This window comes from Hyperolius riggenbachi, unplaced genomic scaffold, assembly GCF_040937935.1.
Source record: "Hyperolius riggenbachi isolate aHypRig1 unplaced genomic scaffold, aHypRig1.pri scaffold_135, whole genome shotgun sequence".
In the NCBI taxonomy this organism is placed as follows: domain Eukaryota; kingdom Metazoa; phylum Chordata; class Amphibia; order Anura; family Hyperoliidae; genus Hyperolius; species Hyperolius riggenbachi.
Genome location: NW_027152351.1, coordinates 169878 through 189845, shown reverse-complemented (window position 1 = coordinate 189845; position 19968 = coordinate 169878). Strand labels below are relative to the sequence as shown.

Sequence of the window (19968 nt, the reverse complement as noted above, 5' to 3'; positions counted from 1 at the left end):
AAAGGCCTGGGAGGCTGGCTGATCATCTGCTGGGAAAGCTGTTATGTCTGCAGTGAACGGTGGTATGGCTGCAGCCGCATGCGTCAGGCCTGCAATGGCGGCGTTAGGTACACCAGGCGGGTCTATCCGCTGTCTTTGTCTGGCCGGGCTAGCGGTGGGAGATAGTGGGGTAAAGTCACTTGCCTGATCTGATGAGGTGCTTTCCCCCTCCACAGTATTGCTCCGGGTCGCTTCTCTCCTGTCGGCAGCTTGAACGCCTGTTTTGCTGCCATGTGTGCTCTCTCCGGCGCCATCTTGGTCTCTGCGTGTGGAGCGGGCCGAGCGCTCCGAGAAGAAATCTGTGAGTCTCTTTGGCTGCCTCCCCTTCCTTTTCTTGCTGGTCTCCACTTCCATCTCTGCTTCCCCCGACATCTCAGTGTTTCGCTAGGGTTGAAGGACTGCTTTCTGCCGCTTTGTTGTAAGCCGAACGCGGAGCTCCGGCTCTACACGTCTGCCTGGGTCTCCGTCTTGGCCACGCCCCCTCCTATCCAGAATTTAGGGTATCCGAGCAACACTACTGAAAACACAATAAATATGTTGCACTAAACATACCTGTCACTTACCTAATGATGATGCTTATGGAAATAAATCACATTAACTTTGGTTGGTCAGTTTTTGCTGCCTTTCCAAGGAAACCCCTCAAAACAAAAAGTTTTCATAAAAGAAATCATTACTTACTTGGTTATGATGGTGATGGAATCTAGAAACATTTGTAATCCCACCTGGAAACATGATCATTTCCTGTATGGCATACGCCAATGAATAGACAGCATTGTACACCCGATCTGACAGTCCTGGGTAATGAAAACAAGAAAAGTCAGTTATTTTTTCTGCACCTGAGAAATTCTGAGGAGTGATGTTTAATGACTGATCAAAAAATCTGTCATTGAAGATGTCACTTTGGGACCAGTACATATACTCCCGCCATATGTGTCTCAGTAACATGTCTTTTGGGTGATTTATAAAAATAAAACTTTCAAAGAAACTATTCATATCAGGAATAGGTGTTTTAGGAGGTTGTACAACCAAACAACAATTGAAGGCTTCTGTATACGTGTCTAGAAGAAACGTGTTTGAGGCAAATGTAGGACCAAAGATTAAAGTCTTATCTCGCAGCACAAGCATTATTCTAGGTAAAAGATCAACAAAAAATGAAGCATAAGTCCCACAAAGTATGATAACTTTGGCAGATGACTTTTGAATAATCTCAGAGATTCCAATTTCATTGAAGTCTGTAACATTCTTTTCATTATATTTTAACTTTATCATGTAGGCCACACAAATGCCCTTCGCTGTCAGATGTTTGGTCAGAAGTTGAGTTTCTTCATTACCGCTATCATCATCTGAAGATATAACTCCAACCCAGGTCCAGCCAAAGAAGTGAACTAGACTGGATATTGTGGTATAAATAGCCTGGTCTCCACGTACTGTCCGGAAGAACGTTGGGTAGATATTTCTGTCAGTGAGGACATGACTGGTCGCCCCATAACTGACCTAAAAACAGAAAAATAGCTTTGTCTGGATAATGACAATGTTCTCCTATGTATTTTCTTACATTACATGAGGTTTGTCAATTTGTATCTGTGTGATAAGAGCCAACCAAGTCTATCAAACACCAAGAAATAAGACAAGATAGGGTAATAAACATACAAACATTGGGATTGTACCATCGCCAAATGGCCCTATTATCTCGTAAAGAGACGGTAATTAGGGAGGCTCATTCAGATTTTGCGGAATTTAAATTTCTGAATTTCCAATCGGAAAACGGAACTCGGAAATCGGATTTCTGTAGAAATACTGCATTACCACAACTCGGTAATTTTAGGCCAATCACAGAACTTGGAGGCATTGGACCAATCAGAGAATGCAAAAAATGACCAAAGACCCACTACTCGGAAATCGGAAATCCGAACTTGGAAATCGGGAACCGATCGGAAATCTGTGAAATCGGTAATCGGCATTGGCAAAAATCGTAATTTCTGCAGAATTGGAAATCTACATTTCCGACCGTCCTTAAAGAGAGTCTGAAGCGAGAATAGATCTCGCTTCAGACCTCATAGCTAGCAGGGGCACGTGTGCCCCTGCTAAAACGCCGCTATCCCGCGGCTTAACGGGGGTCCCTGATCCCCCAGATCCCCTCCGTAATGCGGGGGAGCGCTTCCGCATTGGGGCAGGGCTAACCGCCGCAGCCCTGCCCCACGCGCGTCTGTCAGCGCGTATCTCCGCCTCTCCCCCGCCCCTCTCAGTCTTCATTCACTGAGAGGGGCAGGGGAGAGGCGGCGATGCGCCGCTGATAGACGGCGCTGAGAGGCAGGGCTGCAGCCGTTAGCCCTGCCTCTAGGAAGCAAAGTCTACGACCAACTTTGTGACCAACTTTTGCGGGGGGTGGGTTGGGGGTGAAGGGACCCCCGTTTAGCCGCGGGATAGCGGCGTTTTAGCAGGGGCACACGTGCCCCTGCTATATATGAGAGCTGAAGCGAGATTTAGTCTCGCTGCAGTGTCTCTTTAATTACCTAAAACGTAACTTTTAATCATATATATTGTAATGGATAGCAGAGATACCGCCGCATGGGTAAGCGGCATGTCGGCTATCTCCGCGTCTCAGCCAGTGGCTTCTGCCGTGCAGCAACATGCTGCTGGTTCGCCTGGTCCTTCTAGTGCACACAGATGGAGAGATACGTGCGCATCAGGCAACAGGAGATTTATACTGCTAGAAGAGGAGTCAGCTGATCATGCCAATCAGCTGACTCCAGCTATGCTCCGGATTGGCTGAGTGACTGGGGCGGCGCTGTGGAGCGCTTTTAGTATATATAGGACTTGCCTGTCACTTGCAAGTTGTCTGCTGTTGCGAACATTTACGTGTGAGCGCTCAGACCTGAGTCAGATCCCACAGTGTGTTAGAACCAGCCGGAGCTGGGAATTCACACTGAGTCAGATTCTTTTGATAGTTTAAAGTACTATTGCTTGCTACTGTTTATGTGTTAGACTAGTTTCGGGGTGTTGAGACCAAGGACCTCACACCTAAGACTAGGACATTGCTACCTTGCTACTGTTTATGTGTTAGACCAGTTCCGGGGTGTTGAGATCAAGGACCTCACACCTAAGACTAGGACATTGCTACCTTGCTACTGTTTATGTGTTAGGCTAGTTCCAGGGTGTTGAGACCAAGGACCTCACACCCAAGACTAGGAGAGATCTATATTGTCACTGCCTATCCGTTAGACTAGTTCCGGGGTGTTGAGACCAAGGACCTCACACCTTAGTCTAGGACAGTGATATATCTTTGTTACCTGTTATGACCTTTGGCTTTCCTGACTACTCCCCTGAACTCTGATTCGGTACTTCTGCCTATCTGATTATCTGTTGCCAAACCCTGCCTGTACCTGGATACCGAATCAGTCTTCCGCTCTTGTCCCTTCTCTGTCCGTGTGTTGCCGACCAGGCTTGTCTGACCTTTCTGGCTGTCACCTAGCTCTTGGGTGAACAGCTTTACTCTACCTCTGTGACACCTGGTCTTCAGGTGGTTACTTGCTGCTATTACTATCCTATGGTTACCAGCACCTCTGGAGGCCATCAGGCAGCATAGCTGTAATGATCTGTGCCTGTGTCATCCTGCTGGTGGCAGCACTAAGGAACTTGAGGTGGACTTCCGCTGTCTACCAGCAGATGGCTCTCATATTGCTGGAAGCAGTGCAATTCCTTGGCTCACCAGCAGATGGAACTGTAAAAGATTCTGGTCAGTCACCTGAGCAATGTGCTGCATATTTAAGGCCGGACTTCCTAGCAGCACATTGCTAGGTCATTTTGCTTGATTCCTTGCAGGGTTGTGACTCTGGCCAACCTTCCTGTGCTCCTGAACTCTGTTCTTATATTCTGAACTCCTGGTATTGATCCTTGCTAGTCTGACTATTCTTCTGTGTGCTTATTGTGCTGAGACGTGTCTGTATATATTGTATTGTAAATTAAAGTAAAGCGCTCTGTGTATCAGTGAGATGTAAACTATGACACAAATCCTAATACAGAAACAGGCCTAATACATCAATATAGTCCACTTTCAAGTCCATTAGTAACGATCTCCATCCCAATAGTACATATCCTGCTCACCAGAAACGTTGGCTGACTGGTTAAAATCAGCGTAAACAGCATGTACAAATGGTAGCTGGTGATCCCTTCAATGCTTCTCCGTATGTACCTCAGGGAAACAAAGTGCTCATATAGCGTGATACTGTATACTACAGATGGACAAGTATCCCTCCACCAACACTGCTAGTCACCAGTGCCAAGCTAACAACCGCCACACACCACGTGTGTATATCTGATAAATGAAGGCTCACCGGATCCAATGGCTAACCGTATCACAGACCAGCTTACAGCGCTTTTGGTATGCCTTCCTTGTCTGCTGACTGCTGTGTGGAGACGCGAGTGTGACCATGAGGAGGACGTCCATATGAGTTCAGATATGCGCATATTTTTATGGAAAATTGTGAGTGCACTACTTGTTTTAATTTGTTTTAATAAATGGTAATACACTATTGTGTGCCCGTTTTGAGTTTTTAAGGAGAGAGGCTGTGCTGGGACAAGGAAGGCATACCAAAAGCGCTGTAAGCTGGTCTGTGATACGGTTAGCCATTGGATCCGGTGAGCCTTCATTTATCAGATATACACACGTGGTGTGTGGCGGTTGTTAGCTTGGCACTGGTGACTAGCAGTGTTGGTGGAGGGATACTTGTCCATCTGTAGTATACAGTATCACGCTATGTGAGCACTTTGTTTCCCTGAGGTACATACGGAGAAGCATTGAAGGGATCACCAGCTACCATTTGTACATGCTGTTTACGCTGATTTTAACCAGTCAGCCAACGTTTCTGGTGAGCAGGATATGTACTATTGGGATGGAGATCGTTACTAATGGACTTGAAAGTGGACTATATTGATGTATTAGGCCTGTTTCTGTATTAGGATTTGTGTCATAGTTTACATCTCACTGATACACAGAGCGCTTTACTTTAATTTACAAACGCTAGTAGGGTGCGAATACTCACCCAGTTGTATAGCGATCTGTATAATCAGTGCAAAGTACTTGGCTGCCTGGATTTCAAATATATGTACTGTGTACTCTTATATTTGCAAAAGTTTGAGAGGAGGAGCGCATATACCATCGTTCTCTTACATATATTGTATTATTGTATATATTCTCATATTGTGTGGTTGCTGTATATATTTGTATAGATAGATAGATAGTCAGGGTTCTGGTATTTGTGGTGCACCACGCGTTGTTTGATTTTATATTGTATGTGTATGGTGATCTGCATTTCTACACTTGCATTATTGTAAATAAAACACCATTCATTATTCTACTCTGTTGTGCAGACGTCAGTATTTCAATTGTGATCTTCCAGTTTGTTTAAACCAAAACGATTGCCATGCAGAGATCGTGGATCTGCCACTCTGGTTCCAGTCACGACCACGGTCTGCATGGCCAATCGTTACAATAGCCAGTGGATCTCTACCTCTACAGGTCCACTGGCTGCTGTACAGTTGAATTCCCAACCTTCAGGGAATCCTTGGCTGCAGTATAGTCTGAATCCTTACTCATCCGGGAATCCCTAGATGCAGACCAATCTTCACCACATAACTCCAATCAGTGGTCCCTGCCCCTCAGGGGTCCACTGGCTGCAGTACAGTCTGATTTCCTGCTTCTCAGGGAATCCCTGGCTGCACTAGTGTCTGTATCTCCTGCTCCTCGGGAGATAACTTCTCCAATTACTGTTGCACCAAACACTATACCACATTGGTTGTCCCATGTCTAGCTATACGTGTATTATTGGTGATTCTGCAGATCACCATATAATCAGGTATAACATCTGTATTATTGGTGATACTGCAGATCACAAATAATCAGAAAATCTGTGTTGCTGACACCAATCGTGTCGTATATATATCTCTATCTATCTATCTATCTCTCTATCTCTCTATCTATCTCTCTATCTCTCTCTCTATCTCTTTATCTATCTCTTTATCTATCTCTCTATCTATCTATCTATCTATCTATCTATCTATCTATCTATCTATCTATATATATATATATATATATATATATATATATTAGGGCTATTCTATCATCACTAGAGATGGCCCGAACGGTTGGCCGTGAACCGATTCGCGCAACCTTCAGTGGTTCACAATCGCGGTGAACAGCAAACTATATGCGAGTTTGACCCACCCCTGTACTACATCATTAGGCTCAACTTTGACCCTCTACATCACAGTCAGCAGACACATGGTAGCCAATCAGGCTACACTCCCTCCTGGAGTCCCCCCCCTTCCGCCTTATATAAGGCAGGCAGCGTTGGCCATTTCCCTCACTCGTGTGGCTGCAGTAATTAGAGAAGGGAGAGGAACCTGCTGTAGACATAGGGAAAACTGTTAGGCTCTTGTTAGGCTTGTTAGCTTGCTCCTTGCTGATACTTATTGCTAAAAAGCACCCCTGAACAGCTCTTTTAAGAGCTAATTTTGTTCTTGTGATCTATTTTTTTTTTTTTTGTGCGTGTCCCACTGACATTTGCATATACAGCCCTGTCAGTCAGTTGCAGCTGGCCTTTGGCCCCTTGCTTATTCCTACCCAGCACAATAAGTGCCTACCTTTTCACTGCATGTGTGTGACAGGCAGCTGCACATTTGTAATACCAGTCACTGCATACCTGTTCAGTTCACCTGCTTGACAGAAGCACGCAGTTATATATACCAGTCACTGCACCTGTTCACGGTACCTGTGTGTGTGACAACTGCACATTGTATTGATACCGGTCACTGCATACCTGTTCAGTGCACCTACGTGACCGCACACAGTGTTATATTATATACCAGTCACTGCATACCTGTTCACGGTACCTGTGTGTGTGACAGCTGCACATTGTATTGACACCAGTCACTGCATACCTGTTCAGTGCACCTACGTGACCGCACACAGTGTTATATTATATACCAGTCACTGCTAGAGATGGCTCGAATGGGTACCGGCGAATTTCAATGGTTTGCGATCACGGCGAACCGGGAACTTTTCCGGAAGTTCATTTCGCCCCCATAGTGCACCATTAGGGTCAAATTTGACCCTCTACATCCTAGGTTCTCAACGTGTGTGGTACACGTACCCCGGGGGGTACTTCTGATGGTTCCAGGGGGTACTCAGGCTAGTGTTGGGCGAACGTACTCAGGCTAGTGTTGAGCGAACAGTGTTCACCACTGTTCGGGTTCTGCAGAACATCACCCTGTTCGGGTGATGTTCGAGTTCGGCCGAACACCTGACGGTGCTCGGCCAAACCATTCGGCCGCATGGCCGAACTAAGAGTGCATGGCCGAACGTTCCCCGAACGTTCGGCTAGCGCTGTGATTGGCCGAACGGGTCACGTGGTTCGGGCCTGAACGCGCTCTGATTGGCCGAACGGTCACGTGGTTCGGGTAAATAAATACCCGAACCACGTCATATCTCCGCCATTTGTCTGTGGGTTTAGCTTTGGGTAGGCAGGCAGGGTAGTTCGCGCTCCAGCCACGCTAGCCAGGGTCCCCCCCAGTCATTGTGTGTCGCTGCTGGGAACAGTAGTACACCGCTCGCTCAGCCACACTATATATAGCATTGTTTACTGCCACTGTGTACCTCGCTCAGCCACGCTATATATGTACAATTGTGTTTTCTGACACTCTGTGTACACGGCTTAGCCTGACTATATAGCATTGTGTGTACTGCCACTGCACTGTGCACCTCGCTCAGCCACGCTATATATATACAATTGTGTTTTCTGACACTCTGTGTACACGGCTTAGCCTGACTATATAGCATTGTGTGTACTGCCACTGTGTGCACCTCGCTCAGCCACGCTATATATAGCCTTGTGTTTTCTGACACTCTGTGTACACGGCTTAGCCTGACTATATAGCATTGTGTGTACTGCCACTGTGCACCTCGCTCAGCCACGCTATATATAGCATTGTGTGTACTGCCACTCTGTGTACACCGCTCAGCCAGACTATATACCATTGTTTACTGACACTCTGTGTACACCGCTCAGCCAGACTATATACCATTGTTTACTGACACTCTGTGTACACCGCTCAGCCAGACTATATATCATTGTTTACTGACACTCTGTGTACACCGCTCAGCCAGACTATATAGCATTGTGTGTACTGCCACTCTGTGTACACCGCTCAGCCAGACTATATAGCATTGTTTACTGACACTCTGTGTACACCGCTCAGCCAGACTATATAGCATTGTGTGTACTGCCACTGTGCACCTCGCTCAGCCACGCTATATATAGCATTGTGTTTTCTGACACTCTGTGTACACGGCTTAGCCTGACTATATAGCATTGTGTGTACTGCCACTGTGCACCTCGCTCAGCCACGCTATATATAGCATTGTGTTTTCTGACACTCTGTGTACACGGCTTAGCCTGACTATATAGCATTGTGTGTACTGCCACTGTGCACCTCGCTCAGCCACGCTATATATAGCATTGTGTTTACTGACACTCTGTGCACACCGCTCAGCCAGACTATATACCATTGTTTACTGACACTCTGTGTACACCGCTCAGCCAGACTATATACCATTGTTTACTGACACTCTGTGTACACCGCTCAGCCAGACTATATATCATTGTTTACTGACACTCTGTGTACACCGCTCAGCCAGACTATATAGCATTGTGTGTACTGCCACTCTGTGTACACCGCTCAGCCAGACTATATAGCATTGTTTACTGACACTCTGTGTACACCGCTCAGCCAGACTATATAGCATTGTGTGTACTGCCACTCTGTGTACACCGCTCAGCCAGACTATATAGCATTGTGTGTACTGCCACTCTGTGTACACGGCTCAGCCAGACTATATAGCATTGTGTTTACTTCCACTCTGTTTCTGCTGGGCCTGGGAACAGTAGAACACCGCTCACCCACCACTGTATAGCATTGTGCTCTGTGTCGCTGCTGGCAATAGTGGTACACCGCTCACCCACCACTGTATAGCATTTCTGTACTGCCACTGTACTGCTGCCAGTCAGCGTGTACTTTAAGGATAAGTGAAATGAGGAAGAAATCCGGTGAAAGAGGGAGGGACAAGGGAAGAGGTGTTTCCCCTGATGGTTCACGTACAGGCCACAGGGGAGCACCCAAGAAAACCCACTCAATACCGCCCATGTTGTCCAGGACAACCACCCTCACAGATCCAAAAGAACAGGACCAGATAATTACTTGGATGACCTCTCAAGCGTCCAGCAGTGGGTTAAGCAGCACCAGCACATCACGCACGAGGTCCGAGTCCTCAGCCAGTTACAAGGAGCCAGTGGGCACAAAGCTGACACAACCGGCAGCGACACCACGCACACAACTGCCAGATAACCAGTCCGATGAATTACCTCAGGACACAATGGGGTATTCGCAGGAGCTATTCCCAGGCCAACAAACTTCCACCTTTGAAAGGTCAATGGAGGAACAGCCAGAAATGTTGTGCCCGGATTCACAACCATTAACTGTGGCAAATGCACCGGGCACTGAAATACAAGGCGAGTCCGAGGACTTTGTAACCCAAATCCCAGAGCAAGTTGGGCAGGAGGGGTTGCAATTGCAGGAGGTCAGCCGAGAAGCTCTGGAAGACGACGTTGGAGTGAGCTGCGCAGAGGTTGTTCTGGGGAGCTCTACTCCACGGCGGCGGCCCCCCACAATGACATATGACGGGTTTCAGGAGATGGAAGAGGAGGGTATGGACAATGTGGACATAGACCCAGATTTTGTTTGTGAACATCGCCGTCGTAGCAGCAGCACAGATGAGTCTGTTAAAGAACCCACTGCTGCACATGCACGAGTTCGCCTTGTGCCACAAGGTAGGCGGCGCGCAATTTCAGGCACCACAAGCGTGGAAGTTCAAGTGAGAGGCAAAAGAGGCGCAAACAGAAATCGCCAGCAAGGCAGGTGCTCCAAAGTCTGGGCTTTCTTTGAAGACTGCACTGAGGATGTTACCATGGCGATTTGCAAGATGTGCAAGACCCGCCTGAGCAGGGGGAAAAGTATTAACAACCTCTCTACCACCAGCATGAGCCGCCACATGCTATCCAAACATCCCACTCTGTGGGCAAACGCGGCAAGACAGGGTACCACCAGCAACACTGCCTCCCTTGGGTTCACCAGACTCACCACCAGACCCGCCTCAGCAGCAGCAGTAGCCCAGCCATTGCGTGGTTCACAACATTCGCAAACATCAGACGACGCTGACACTGTCACTTTCCGGAGTAGTGCTCTTGAGGTCTCCCAGTGTTCATTCATCATCAAACACAACAACCAACAGCCCTTCAGTGTGCAGCCCTACGGTTCAGTTGTCTGTGTCGGAGATGTTTGAGCGCAAGAGGAAATTGACAGCAAATGACCCATGGGCCGTGGCAGTAACAGCCAGCATAGCCAAGCTTCTGGCCTGCGAAATGCTGCCATATCGAGTGGTGGAGACAAACAGCTTCAAGGGCATGATGTCAGTGGCCATCCCACGTTACGTGGTTCCCAGCCGCTACCACTTTGCGCGCTCTGCAGTGCCTGAGTTGCATGAGCACGTGGTCAGCAAAATAACCCGAAGCTTGAAGAATGCCATTGCCTGCAAGGTTCACCTCACCACTGACACCTGGACGAGTGCGTTCGGCCAGGGTCGATACATCTCCCTTACCGCGCACTGGGTGAACCTTGTGGAGCCTGGCAGCGATTCCTCACCTGCTACGGCGCGGGTGTTGCCCACGCCGCAAACAGCTGCACCGCCATCTCTCCCACTGGATAACAACAGCAGCACCTACCTCTCTGACTCCTTCTCCTCCAACGCATCTCAAAGCTGTACCTCATCCGGAAACGCTAACCCAACTCCAGCAGCAGTAGGATCGTGGAAGCAGTGCAGCACAGCTGTTGGCATGCGTCAGCAAGCGTTGCTGAAGCTGATCTGCCTTGGGGATAAGCAGCACACAGGAGAGGAAATTTGGAGGGGAATAAAGGAACAGACGGATTTGTGGCTGGCACCGCTGGTCCTGAAACCGGGCATGGTTGTGTGTGATAATGGGAGTAATCTCATTCGCGCTTTAAGGTTGGCTAAGCTGACACACATCCCTTGCCTGGCGCACGTGATGAACCTAGTAGTTCAGCGGTTCCTGAGGACGTACCCAGGCGTGCCCGATCTTCTCTTGAAGGTGCGTCGAGTGGCCAAACATTGTAGAATTTCCAGTACTGCTTTGGGGGCACTCGCCAAGATGCAGGAGCGCTTCAATCTCCCCCACCATCGCTTGCTGTGTGATGTCCCTACGCGCTGGAATTCTACGCTGCACATGCTAGCCCGCTTTTGCGAGCAGAAGAGTGCAGTGGTCCAGTACATGACGGCGCAGTACCGAGGCGCATCCGGACAGCTGCCAAGCTTCTGTGGATCCGATTAGGCCAACATGTTGGACCTCTGCCAAGTCCTCCAAAATTTTGAGCAATCCACGTTGCTTGTGAGCAGTGACAACTCTTCAGTCAGATTTACCATACCACTGCTGTGTTTACTGAAGAGGTCAATGTTGAAAATCAAGGAAACTGCTGTCATGATGCAACTGGGGGAATCTGAAGGAGAAAACGATCAGCGTGATGGTACCAACATCAGACCATCCGCCTCAGGAAACGCTGGCCCCAGCAGCAGCTATGACAAAGAAGAGGAGGAGGAACAGCTGGAGTTGGAGCAGGAATTTCATGCCACCACTGACGAGGGCCAGAGCGGTGCACGTTGGACTTCCACAATTCAGCGCGAATGGTCAGCAGAAGCAGACCAGGAGGAAGGTGACGACTATGATGCATCACAACAACTATCACAACGCTCACAAGAGGATGATGAGGATTCTGGTAGGACTCTGGCACACATGGCTCAATTCATGCTAGACTGCATTGAACGCGACCCACGCATTGTGCGCATTCTGGACAACACCAATTACTGGGTTTATACCCTTCTGGATCCACGGTACAAACACAATGTTCCAAAACTGCTTGAAGAAAGAGTCAGACAGGTCAAAATGGAAGAATACCAGCAGGCCCTTGTGGAGACTTTAGAGAGGAGATTGACATCCTCCCCCTCCTCTAGCCAGTTGTACGCCGACAGACTGACTTCCGCAAACCCAGGACGACCAGGAGGGCAGCAAACAACGCAAGCCGCAGCTAGTGCCCAAAAGGGAATGGTATCGGCAGTGTCCTTGGAGTGGGAAAATTTTCTGACACCCATGCAGCCGCAGCCCACTGAACAGCAAGCGTGCAGATCCACCTCCAACACCGATCGCCTGGAGAAGATGGTCAAGGACTACATGTCAGATGGCGTAGCTGTGTCGAACCATCCATCTGCACCCTTCAACTATTGGGTATCGAAGCTAGACACCTGGCACGAACTGGAAATGTACGCAATAGAGGTGCTGGCTTGCCCGGCAGCCAGCGTTATGTCGGAACGCTGTTTCAGTGCTGCCGAAGGAATCGTCACAGATCGGCGTATCCGCCTCTCCACAGAAAATGCAGACCGTCTGACTCAAATTAAAATGAATCAATCCTGGATTGGAAACGACTACGCAACACTCCAGGACCCCAACCAAGTAACATGACCAATGAACATCTGGGATGGTTTAGCGTTTCCGGTCCCTGTTTATTGAACCTCTCATCTTTATTACATTTATGACTGCATGGCGGCAAAAAGCATTGCTGCTATATCCGCACGCTTTTTGTCCTCATGCAAGGCCGGCGTTGTGTCTCAAAAAGCATGGCCTTCTCCTCCTGCGCCTGCTCCTGTTCCACGTGTGCTGCTGCTGCTGCGTTAGCGTTGCCGGTCCCTGTTTATGGAACCTCTCATCTTTATTACATTTATGACTGCATGGCGATAAAAAGCATGCTATCCGCACGCTTCTTGTCCTCATGCAAGGCCTGGGTTGTTGTGTCTCACAAAGCGTGGCCTTCTCCTCCTGCGCCTCCTCCTGTTCCATCACGTCTGCTGCTGCTGGGTTAGCGTTGCCGCCCGGTCCCTGTTTATGGAACCTCTTATCTTTATTACATTTATGACTGCATGCATGGCGGTACAAAGCATGCTATCCGCACGCTTTTTGTCCTCATGCAAGGCCTGGGTTGTTGTGTCTCACAAAGCGTGGCCTTCTCCTCCTGCGCCTCCTCCTGTTCCATCACGTGTGCTGCTGCTGGTGCTGGGTTAGCGTTACCGGTCCCTTTTCCTGGAACCTCTTCTCTGTATTACACTTATGACTGCATGGCGACAAAAAGCATGTTACCTGTGCAAAGAAACATGACATTCTCCACATTTAAAAGACAGTTTTTCCTTTGAAACTTTACAATCAATTTTCTCAAAAACTATAAGCTCTTTTGCAAATATTTTTTTCCCCCTGTACCCACTCCCAAGGTGCACATACCCTGCAAATTTGGGGTATGTAGCATGTAAGGAAGCTTTACAAAGCACGAAAGTTCGGGTCCCCATTGACTTCCATTATGTTCGGGGTTCGGCACGAACACCCGAACATCGCGGCGATGTTCGGCGAACGTTCGCGAACCCAAACATCTAGGTGTTCGCCCAACACTAACTCAGGCTTGATATACTTCACCAAGAATAACAAATTTAGAGTTTTAGACAATGACAATAAATCTTATTTAAACAACACCAAATCTGTGTTTTAGCAAATTCAAAGCAATAGTTAGTGCTTGGAAATTGCTTAGAAGCAATTATCATGTACTAAAATTAAATATATATTTGTCAAGGGGTACTTGTGATAATGTTTGCTATGCTAGGGGGTACTTGGTGAGTACAATGTTTTAAAAGGGGTACATACCAATAAAATGTTGAGAAACACTGCTCTACATCACAGTCAGCAGGCACATTGTAGCCAAACAGGCTACACTCCCTCCTGGAGCCACTCCCCCCTTATAAAAGGCAGGCAGCGCTGGCCATTATACTCACTCGTGTGCCTGCCGTAAATAGAGAAGGGACAGCTGCTGCAGTGCAGACTCTCTCATAGGGAAAGATTAGTTAGGCTCTTGTAGGCTTGCTAGCTTGCTCCTGGCTGATTATTATTGCTATAATAGCACCCCTCAACAGCTCTTTTGAGAGCTAATCTTGTTCTTGTGATCTATTTTTTTTTTCTGTGTGCCCCACTGACACTTGTGTTGCATAGACAGCCTTGCTAATTAATACTGTGTGTGCCACTGCCGGGCCCAGCACATTCACTGACTACCTGTGTGTGTGACAGGTGCACATTGTAATACCCAGTACTGCATATACCTACTACTTGTTGTTTACAGTGCACCCACCTACCTACGTGAGCGCACGCGGGGCCTGATTCACAAAGCAGTGATAACTGAGTTATCACCCCTAAAAGACTATAGGCATGATAACCTTTGCACTAGCAAAGTTATCACCGCTTTGTGCTGTAATTCGCACGAAGCTCCCATGCGCAAACGCGCAGGCGCGCGAACAAAGTCCCATAGGGCTTAATGGGTGCTGCTCACGAAGCGCGGTTCTTCAGATCTTCGCGCGAGTTACTTCAGGGAGCTTCGCGCGAGTTACTTCAGATTACGTCTAAACAAAGTTTAGGAGTGATAAAGGGCTTTTCACAGGCGTGCAAAGTGTTTGCACCACTTTGTGAATCAGGCCCGCAGTGTGATATACCACTCCGTGCATACCTGTTAACTGCACCTGTGTAACTGACTGCACATTGTATTAGTCAAATCAGTGCATACCTTTCACTTCATCCCCCCCCAATATAGACAAAACAGAAGGCAGACACAGGCCACCTGGCAGGTCTGTTCGAGGTCACGCTGTCGTGATTTTGTGTGGCCCGTGACCAAAGTACAGTGTTCAGAAGAAGGCACGTGCCATCAACCCCCAATATTGTCAGGACGTAGTTGACTTTTTAACACAGAACACCTCATCTTTCTCAGTTTCCGCATGGAAGCGTAATATATCTTCCTCCTGCTGCTCTGATTCTGGCACCCCACTTAACCCTCAGTCAGCCGCCACCACCAAAGTGCCATCACCCCAGGGCTCAGCGGTGTGGAGATTTTTGTGTGTATCTGCCTCAGATGAGAGCAATGCCATCTGTACTCTCTGTCACCAAAAATTGAGCCATGGAAAGACCAAGACTCGCGTAGGGACAACTACCTTACAAAGGCACATGATTACAAACCACAAACTGCAATAGGCTGACCACCTGAGGGAAAGCAGCACACAAAAGCAAATCCACACACCGCAGTGGAAGATATGCAAATATTTCTCAAAAAAGGCGATACCCAAACTGTACCATGATGTTGAAAGGCAAGTGGTGTCATCTCTGGCACACAGCGTTGGGTCAAGGGACCATCTGACCACATGGTCTGCAAAGCACGGTCAGGCCTGCCCGAAGCGAAGACTAAGTCAGTCCCCACACACAGCATCTCTGCCTGCATGCCGTGTGACTGCCTGCCCCAAGACTAAGTCGCTCCCCACACAGCATCTCTGCCTGCAGGCCGCTTGACTGCCTTCTCCACCATCACCAACAGGGTCCAGGACTCCAGGCGGATCACTGAATTTTTAAGGCCGCTGCTAGCAGCGGCCGCTATAGTAATTTTTCTGGTGCGTGTACATGCCTGCCTAATTTTTCTGGCTTCACTGTGGCTGCAACAATAAAACAAAAGGCATGTACATGTGCTCATTCCCCTTCATGATCATTACCTTGCCGCGGTGAAGGGGCATGCGTATCACAATGAAGCAATGACCGCCGGCTATATGAGTGTCTCAGGGGGGGCACACCCAAGATAATAAGGTCGTTACTTCATTGTGGACAGATCAAATTCGATCAGCTGCACAATCACCTCAGCCTAGCGACCATATGGGCTTGAAAACCGCTATCGCCTGCACTCTCGCCATGGTGCGCACCAGTCCAGCACCGCCGTCACTACGCAAACAGCTGTTTGTGGTGCGTTACACAGTGAGTTTGGTGTGTCAGTGTGAAGCAGTACTCTAATTACACTCCCGGATTAATGTATACACATGCAAGATGTTTTAAAGCACTTTAGGCCTGCAATTTAGCATGCAATGTGATTTCTGCCCTTAAAACGCTGCTTTACATCAAATCCAGATTTTTTTCCCCGGGACTTTTGGTGTCTATCCCACTCATCCATGCAAAAACTCAGATGTTAGACCCCTTGAAACATCTTTCCCATCACTTTTGTGGCCAGCATAATTTTTTCTAGTTTCCCTCCCTATTGAAGTCTATTGCGGTTCGCGGAAGTTCGCGCAAACCAAATTTTTTGCAGAAGTTTGCAAACCCGTTTCGAAAATCGAAAATCGGAGGTTTGGGCCATCTCTAGTCACTGCATAACTCTCCACGGTACCTGTGTGTGTGACAGCTGCATATTGTATTGATACCAGCCACAGCATAATTGTTCAGTGCACCTACGCGACCGCACGCAGTGTTAAATTATATACCAGTCACTGCATACTTGTTCACGGTACCTGTGCTTGTGACAGCTGCACATTTGTAATACTAGTCTCTGCATACCTTTCACTGAACCTTTGTGACTGCACATTGTATTAGTCAAGTCAGTGCATACCTTTTACATCATTCTCCTGATATGGACAAAACAACAGGCAGAGGCAGAGCCAGAGGCAGGCCACCCGGCAGGTCTGTTCGAGGTTGTGCTGACATGATTTTGTGTGGCCCTGGACCAAAGTACAGTGCTCAGAAGAAGGCACGTCCCATCAACTCCCAAGATTGTCAGGACGTGGTTGACTATTTAACACAGAACACCTCATTGTAACGATCTGTGAAGATCAGTGTTACACCCAGAGCCTTGATTATTGGTGATCCGCAGAATCACCAATAATACAAGGATTGACCCGATTATATAGCAATCTGTGGAATTGCTAAAAATGCGGGCTGATCAAAAAGGTAGTAGACACACGGACAGAGGCAACAAAATACAATGCAGAATAAATTCACGAGTTTGTGGAAATGTCCACCACACAGTAATTCCTCAGAGGTGTGGTTACCTCTGAATGGGAACCCCGTGTGTGAGATCCTCCAAGGGAAGCAGTGGAGGAGTCTCGGCCTCTGGCAGTAACGGTCTGCTAGGGCGGGCGTCTCAGAGAGGCAAGCCTCAGGTAGTAACCCTACAGTGAGAGACGTTCCACTGAAGGGAGAAAGGTCAGACAAACAGAGGTTCGGCAACAGATCAGGCGGTAACAGTACAGAAACGTGAGAAGAGAGAATAGTCAGAAACCAAGCCAATAGTCGATAACGGTACGGGCTGGCAAAGTACAGAAACAGAAAACAGAAAGATGGTCAAGACAGGCACAGAGTCATACACGATAAATCAAACAGTATAATATGTGTATATATTGGCGATAAACCAATATATAACACAATATCAGAGACAAGGCTGACTAGGTCTGAGTGCTGACACAGGGTATCGCAAACACAGACGAAGTGTGACTGAAAAGCACTTCCTTATATACTGCCTGAAAGATAAAACTCCACCCCAAGCAGCAACCAATCAGGGCAGGCTAAAAACGTCAGCTGACCTCCAGGTCAGCTGACACACTTTCTAGAGGTATAAAGGCGTGCCTGGCGCGTGCGCGCACCCCCTAGAGGCAAGATGGCAGAGCCCTGATGTGCAGCACACTGGTGAGTTTGGCGCGGTGCGCCTGGAGAATCTTGCGCGGCAGATGCGGACAAATTTCCGCATTCCGCATGGGAAAATCCGCCTGCCGGAACGGATGCGACCATATTTCCGCAATCCGTCCGGCGTCGTGGAATTTTCATTACAGTACCCCTCCCTCTAGACGTGGACTCCGGACACGTCCCACCTGGCCTGTCAGGATGAAGCTCATGGAACCGTCTCCTAAGACTATCTGCATGTAAATCACCTGCTACGACCCAGGATCTTTCCTCAAGACGGTATCCTCTCCAATGCACCAAATACTGCACTGAGCCCTGAACTCGTCTGGAGTCCAAAATCTCCTCAACCTCCCACTCAGGCTCACCATCAACCATGACAGGGTGAGGAGGGGGGGGGGGATCCACCTGAACAGCTGGCTTCAAGAGCGACACATGAAAGGTTCTCCCCACCTTTAGAGAATGAGGTAAACTGACTTTGTAAGTAACACGATTAACCCTTTCAGAAATTGGATATGGTCCAATATACCTGGGCCCCAGTTTCACGGACGGCTGTCTCAGAGCTATATGATGAGTTGATACCCAAACTTAGTCTCCTGGTTTAAACTCCCACTCCGCAGATCGTCTCTTATCTGCCTGCCTCTTCTGTATGCCAAAATTCTTTTTTAAATTTTCTCTGACATTAGCCCAAATCCTTTTAAAAGATTCCTGCCACTCCTCCAGAACAGGGAACGGAGAGGTTCTTCTCACCGGTAAGGAAGAACATTTGGGAGACTTCCTATTGACTAGTTGAAAAGGTGCATATCCAGAGGACTCATTCCTTAGATTGTTATGTGCGAACTCTGCGAATGGTAGAAACTCTCAGGAACTGCTCCAAGGACTGATTGGTCCTTTCCGTCTGACCGTTGGTCTGCGGATGGTAGCCTGATGAAAGACAATAACATACCCAACCCTTTACCGAAGGCCCGCCAGAATCTCAAGACAAATTGGACCCCTCTGTCCGAGACGACATTTTCTGGAATGCCGTGCAATTTAAAGATGTTTTGAACAAAAAGATCTGCTAATTTTTGAGCAGTAGGGAAACCACTCAGTGGCTGCCAGGATGATCTCTTTTGACAGAATACTCTCTGGAGACGGAGATGGAGCTGTTTCAGGCTCAAAATAACAGGAAAAGGCGTCTGCTTTAACGTTCTTACTCCCTGGTGTAAATGTAATTATAAAATTAAAACGGGAGAAAAAAAGAGCCCAGCTAGCCTGTCTAGGGGTGAGTCTTTTAGCTTTTTCAATGTACTGTAAATTTTTATGATCCGTGTACACAGTTATTACATGCTCTGCCCCCTCCAACCAGTGGCGCCACTCCTCAAAAGCGAGCTTGATGGCCAACAATTCGCTGTTTCCAACATCATAATTTCTCTGGGCAGGAGAGAATTTTTTTTGGAAAAAAAAAGCACAGCAATGAAGCTTGTTTTGAAGTCCTGAACGTTGAGACAATACTGCTCCCACTCCAACCTCTGAGGCATCCACCTCCACTATGAATGGATAAGCAACATCTACATGACGTAATATAGGATCAGAACAGAATGCCTCTTTCAGAGAGGAAAAAACTGCACATGCTTCTTCTGACCAATGAGAGGCATCAGTCCCTTTTTAGTCAAATTAGTAAGCAGAGTCACCACAGAAGAGTAACCCCTGATACATTTCCTAAGAAATCCCAAGAATCTCTGCAGTGCTTTAAGCCCAGATGGCTGTGGCCAATCCCTAACAGCAGAGACCTTCTTGGGATCCATGGACAATCCTGACGTGGAGATAATGTATCCAAGAAAGGCAATCTCCTTTACCTCGAAAACATATTTTTCTAACTTTGCAAATAATTGATTCTCCCTGAGTTGTTGTAGCACATACTTAACATGTTGACGATGTTCAGTGATATTTTTAGAAAATATCAAGATGTCATCTAAATATACGATTATGAAGTGACCCAGTACCTCCCTGAAAATCTTGTTAGCAAACTCCTGAAAGACTGCAGGAGCGTTACACAACCCAAAAGGCATCACCAAGTACTCGTAATGCCCCTTGGGAGTGTTGAACTGTAACGATCGGTGTAACACAGAGAGAATCTGATTACCGGTGATCTGCAGTATCACTGAGAATGCAGAATATACCCGATTATTGATGATCTGCAGTATCACCGATAATCAGATATATTACTAACCAGTGGTGCTCAGCAGAGCTCGAATATTCG

The 19968-nt window shown here is 47.8% G+C and overlaps 1 protein-coding gene across 1 annotated transcript in view; it reads right to left on the bottom strand.

Annotated features, from left to right (window-relative positions):
- The window catches only part of LOC137543637 (vomeronasal type-2 receptor 26-like), a 175510-nt gene that overhangs the window by 117022 nt on the left and 38520 nt on the right, over nucleotides 1–19968 (bottom strand). Inside the window, exon 2 of the mRNA XM_068264760.1 lies at nucleotides 718–1533. Within this exon, the coding sequence (XP_068120861.1) occupies nucleotides 718–1533 (816 nt within the window). The remainder of the gene's footprint in view (nucleotides 1–717; nucleotides 1534–19968) is intronic.